Source organism: Frankliniella occidentalis, unplaced genomic scaffold, assembly GCF_000697945.3.
Source record: "Frankliniella occidentalis isolate FOCC.00 unplaced genomic scaffold, Focc_3.1 Scaffold1556, whole genome shotgun sequence".
Classification (NCBI taxonomy): domain Eukaryota; kingdom Metazoa; phylum Arthropoda; class Insecta; order Thysanoptera; family Thripidae; genus Frankliniella; species Frankliniella occidentalis.
This window is the reverse complement of record NW_026268656.1, coordinates 6,816-11,576: the sequence shown is the minus strand read 5'-3', so window position 1 is coordinate 11,576 and position 4,761 is coordinate 6,816. Positions and strand designations below refer to the sequence as shown.

General features: G+C 59.5%; 1 protein-coding gene across 2 annotated transcripts; it reads left to right on the top strand.

Moving 5' to 3' along the window:
• Positions 1 to 358: 358 nt before the first annotated feature.
• LOC113201870 (AF4/FMR2 family member lilli) lies at positions 359 to 4,094 on the top strand. 2 transcript variants are annotated; one of them, XM_052276075.1, is made up of 5 exons: positions 359 to 678; positions 761 to 955; positions 1,033 to 2,698; positions 2,788 to 3,150; positions 3,459 to 4,094. In XM_052276075.1, exons 1-5 carry the CDS (start codon positions 362 to 364, stop codon positions 3,900 to 3,902), a joined length of 2,985 nt encoding a protein of 994 aa, XP_052132035.1. In that variant the 5' UTR covers positions 359 to 361; the 3' UTR covers positions 3,903 to 4,094. The 2 variants fall into 2 exon arrangements, with proteins under 2 accessions (XP_052132035.1, XP_052132036.1); XM_052276076.1 differs by having other exon boundaries at positions 2,788 to 3,190; positions 3,459 to 3,605.
• Positions 4,095 to 4,761: the final 667 nt, after the last annotated feature.

Genomic DNA, 4,761 nt, shown 5'->3' with positions numbered 1-4,761 from the left:
CCCCGCCGCCCCGCCCCGCCCCGCGTACGTCCGCAACGCGACGCCGCGTTTCTCACTTTGTCATTCCGCGTGTACAGTACCACCCATCGCCGTCGAATTCAGCAAAACTTTTCTTTTCCAATATGGAATAATGATTTGGCGCATTCAAACAGCTGGCGACCTATTGAGGAAAGATTTACTCAACTTGAAACTTTCATTGTCCTCGGCACTTTCATGCATTTTAGGATTTTGGGGGTATTAGAATTGTTATTGTCTTGTGTTGATGCATTTGATCCAAACCCGCCCAAACCCTACGTTTGGATTTGTTTTTTGTACTCAAGTTCTCATAAGCGCGTGCCTTCATCTGATTCCAGCGGGAAGCATGCAGACGACGCAGGAGCTGAGCCCGCGCTCGGCCGAGCCGGCTGTGCTTGACGCGGCCGAGGAGTCGCTCGGGGAGCGGGACTCCCTCCGGGACTCCTTGTGGGAGCGGGACGAGCGGCGGGCCTCGCCGGGGTGCGCGCCGGACCCGCCCGCGGCCGGGGACGCCGTGCTGCGCACCCTCCAGGGGCTCACCATGACGGTCAAGCAGGAGGACACCGAGCACTCGGTGCCCACGGCGCCCTCGGCGTCGTCGCCGCTGCGAAACGCCGAGAGCCCCGCCTCCAGCAGACCGGTGTCGGCGTCTTCGAGGTCCAGGTAAAGGTTCAGCACCCACTGGCTCGGTCATAACGATTTTGTTTGTGCCGGGACAGCATCTAACGTCTGCTCTCTCACTCAGCCCCTCCGTGACGATGGACAGGCTAAGCCCGGCCATGACGCAGCCTCAGCAGCAGTACCAGCAGCAACAGCAGCTGCAGCTGCGGCAGATCCACCAGCGCATAAAGGAGCAGCAGCAGCAGCTGCAGCAGCAACAGCAACAGCAGCAGCCACAGCAGAGAGAGACGTACAGAGGGACTGAGAGCGGAAGAGGAAGGTAAAACAAACGTAGTTTCAATGACGGCTCACTTGGCAAACTGCAGCCCTCGGCTCACACTGTTCGTCCTTCTGCAGAGGCCGCCGGCGCTCCCGCTGGAAGCTCAAGTTCCACCACCAGGCTCTGCCCCCGGAGTACCTGGACCACTACGAGGCGTCGCTGGCGGGCGGCGGCGCGGGCCGCGGCGGCAGGGACAGCGGCGACGACAAGGCGAGGGTCATCGGCAGCCGCGCCCCGCGGAACCCGGACCGCAACAAGCGGCCGGCGCCCGCCGCGAGCAGCGCCGCCGCCGCCGCCGCCGCCGCCGCAGCTGCCGCGGAGCCCCAGGCAGCCGCCCCCGCGCTGCCGCCACTCGCGCCCAAGCCCACCAACGGCGACAGCGCGGAGGGCGCGTTCCCCGCCGCGCCGCTCCCTATCCCCGTGCCCATGCCGTTCGGTCTCGAGGTGCTGACGCGCTACCAGGCGCTGCTCGGGCAGGGCAAGACTGACCTGGACCCCGCCGCCTTCGTGGCGGGCAACCTCATGAGCATCATGGCGCAGCCCGGGGCGGGCGACCACGCCAAGCAGCAGGAGGAGCAGCAGGCCAACGGGCAGCGCGCGCTCCTGTCCAGCCTGCTGGGGGCTGGCGGGCAGCGCGAGCCCCTCGACGTGTGCCGGGTCCTGCCGCCGGCATCCGTGCCCGCCTCCAAGGTGATGACGTTCCAGGACCTGCCCTACATGGGCGAGATGACGCTGGACAACATGAAGCCGAGGCGCGGACGTAAGCCAAAGAAGGCCGACATCTGCCACCTCATCTACAAGAACTACGGCACCGTGTTCCCGCGCGACGCCGACGAGGAGGCACCCGCGGCTGCTGTTGCCCCGGCGCACACCCCGGCGCGGCCCGCAGCGGCGGCCCTGCCGCCTCGCCTCAGCCGCAGCGATGTGCAGAGCAGAATCATCTCCAGCCTGCTGGAGAAGCGCCTGACCCAGGAGGAGCAGGCGCAGGCGGCCCTGGGGGCGGCGCTGGTGGCAGCGCGGCCGGCCGGTGCCGAGGAGCCGCTCAACCTGTGCGTCCGTGACCACAACCCGCTCAAGATCAAGCTCCTCCGCCGGCACGGCAACTTCTACGAGTCAAACGGCGGCGGCAGCAGCAGCGTGGCGACGGCCGGTGCGGTCAAGTCGGAGCCCCCGTCCCCGGAGAGCGAGGTGATCGAGGTGGACGCCGACCCCAGTCTAGTCAACCAGGAGGACGACGACGAGAACGAGGACGATGAGGACGAGGACGGCGACGGCAAGTCGACCGCCGACGAGGCGTTCCCCCGGCAGAACATGCTGTACTGGGGCGGCGCGCAGGGCCACCCCCTGTACGTTCACCCCCTGCTGTACGGCAAGGGGTTCCCGCCGCTGCCAGCGGGGATGGCGCAGCTACCCCCGCTGCAGGCCATGTCGCCGCTGCCGCCGCTGCCGCCCCTGCTCAGGCTGCCCGGCCTAGAGGACGAGCCGGCCGCGGCGCCGTCCCCGATGGCCGCACCGCCCTCGCGCCGCCACGAGAAGCAGCAGCAGCAGCACACGTCGTCGAGGCCGTCCTCCAGGTCGGGCCGGGCGAGCGCAGGCGGCGGCAGGGCGCGGGCCGCGTCGTCCTCTCCGGCCGCCAGCCCCGCGCCCAGCCCGGGGCCCGCGCCTAGCCCGCCCAAGAGAAAGCGCTCTGCCATATTCATACCGCCGGTCCCGACGGAAAGCAGCAGCAACCCCACCACAGAGGTGGGTTTCTCGTATTTCCTGTCAGTTTGTCATCCGTTTTCGTTTTGATTTTTTCGATTTTCATTTCACACGCCACCCTCTGCTCGCAGGTCAGCATCTGCAAGTTTAAGTTTACCGGCGGAGCCAAGCCTAGTCTACAGGAGAAGAAGATGCTCTCGGTCGACGCGGGTGGCAACTTCCGATACTATAGTGGCACAGGGGACAAGTCCATGAGAGGATACGAGTTCTTCCCCAGAGAGTCGATGCAGCAACAACAACAGCAGCAACTACAGCAACAACAACAGCAGCAGCAACAGTTGCAACTACAGCAACAGCAGCTGCTTCCAAAGCCGTATCCTGCGCAGACGCCGCCGCAACCTCAACCGGAGAACCTGCGCACACTTCTGTTCCAGAACGTTATGGAGAGCTTGCACATGCCTCAGCAGGGCCTGCTGGGCTTCCCTCCACAGCAGGTGCGGCAAGCAAGTACTCCCTGGGGTGGAGGTGTTTAAGGTGATAACGCGCTTAACATTTTCTTATCGTGCTTTTGCCTTGCGGTCTCACATGTGCGCCGTGCTCTGTCTGCAGTAACACGAACATGTCGCGATGTGTTGATTCGTGTCAGCGAATCCATATTTTCGACTTCGATACCGCCATTTTGAGGTCGTTATTTCATCTTGAACTTGGATGTGTAGTCTATTCGTGACTGTGACGTGTTACTTAGGCGTCGCACGCAATCATATAGGCCCAGGCCTCACGGATCCCTGCTCCGCTGTTGCAGATGCCGGTCGGTCGCACGGCTCCCTCCGCGGGATGGAACGTGGGGAACGTGGATCCGGACGCATTGCTGCAGCAGCAGATGCAGCAGCAGATGCAGCAGCACCACCGCCACCTGCTACAGCAGCAGCATCCGAATGCAAGCCGCAAGAGGAAGACGCGCAAATCGCTGGAAAGAGAAAAGCTGGAGAGGACGTTCAAGGAGAAGGGCTTCCTCATCCAGACCCAGCAGCTCGAGTCTGCAGAGGGCGCAACGTACTGCAAGTTCCGGCAGCTGCGCAAGTTCACCCGGTATCTGTTCCGGAGTTGGAAGGACTACCTGCCCGGCGGGGTCCGCGAGGTGGAGGACGGCCCAGCTCCGGTGCCGCCTGCGGTTGACGAGCGGCCCGCGCCTGCCTACTCGGTGGCTCTCGAGGACGCGGAGGACGTCGACAACGATCTACTGTAGGGGATAGTCGGGTATCGAAAACTTAACCGAATAGCTATGTAAACGCATTGGTCATTATTTGTCAGACTTGGTTTCAAGGCTAAAGGATGTCTTTGTGAGGAACCATCTGTGATTTTTGTGATGTGTATGGCGATAATTAGGCAGTTTGCGTTGTCCGTGTGAATCTTGCTCAATGCCCTGCAATTAGTAAAACTGTTACCAAATCCTGGTTCCAAGACTGCATTCTGGGACAAAGGAAATGGTTATTTCGAAAAGATCTCAGTAATGCGTATTAACGGTTGTACATACATTTTAAATGACAAGACTGTTAGCTCATTTTATGTCCAGTAGGGTAACTCTGTACATAGTCCAAAGCGCCCAAGCCTGTTATAAACAAGGTAACTTTTAATTCAACTCTTGTTTTACAGAGGGTATCCATTTTTGTCAAACCAATGTGTCATTAATTTCCGACTTTTCGCTGCACGAGTATTATCATGGTAGTGTGTTACTAGACCATAATGGTCGTTTTATATCGACATGATCGAACAAACCAGTGAACTGTGTGCATTTAATATTATACACATACAGAATTCTATGAAACTTTTACTGTGATTCATTTTTATAGAAATTCGATCTGAGAGGAACATGATCGATTCCGACGACTACTTGTTCACGGCAGTGATTTATAATCTTTATTTTTAGTGTCACCTTACCTTAGGATCACTAAATTATAGCGTACTAGATGGGGACACGCCCTGACGTTATTGTTATATGAGCTGTGATCTGCGTCATAAATGTTGTATTTTTGAAAGGTACACATTGTGATTGTTTTAGAATTAACATTTTTTTTCAGTGGATATCGGGTCGGTCTCTTCTTTAG

Coding starts and splice junctions, on each gene's coding strand:
- LOC113201870 (XM_052276075.1), top strand. CDS start 362: ATGCAGACGACGCAGGAGCTGAGCCCGCGCTCGGCCGAGCCGGCTGTG. Junction 2,699..2,787: donor GCAGCAACCCCACCACAGAG/GTGGGTTTCTCG, acceptor CTCTGCTCGCAG/GTCAGCATCTGCAAGTTTAA. Junction 3,151..3,458: donor TGGGCTTCCCTCCACAGCAG/GTGCGGCAAGCA, acceptor CCGCTGTTGCAG/ATGCCGGTCGGTCGCACGGC.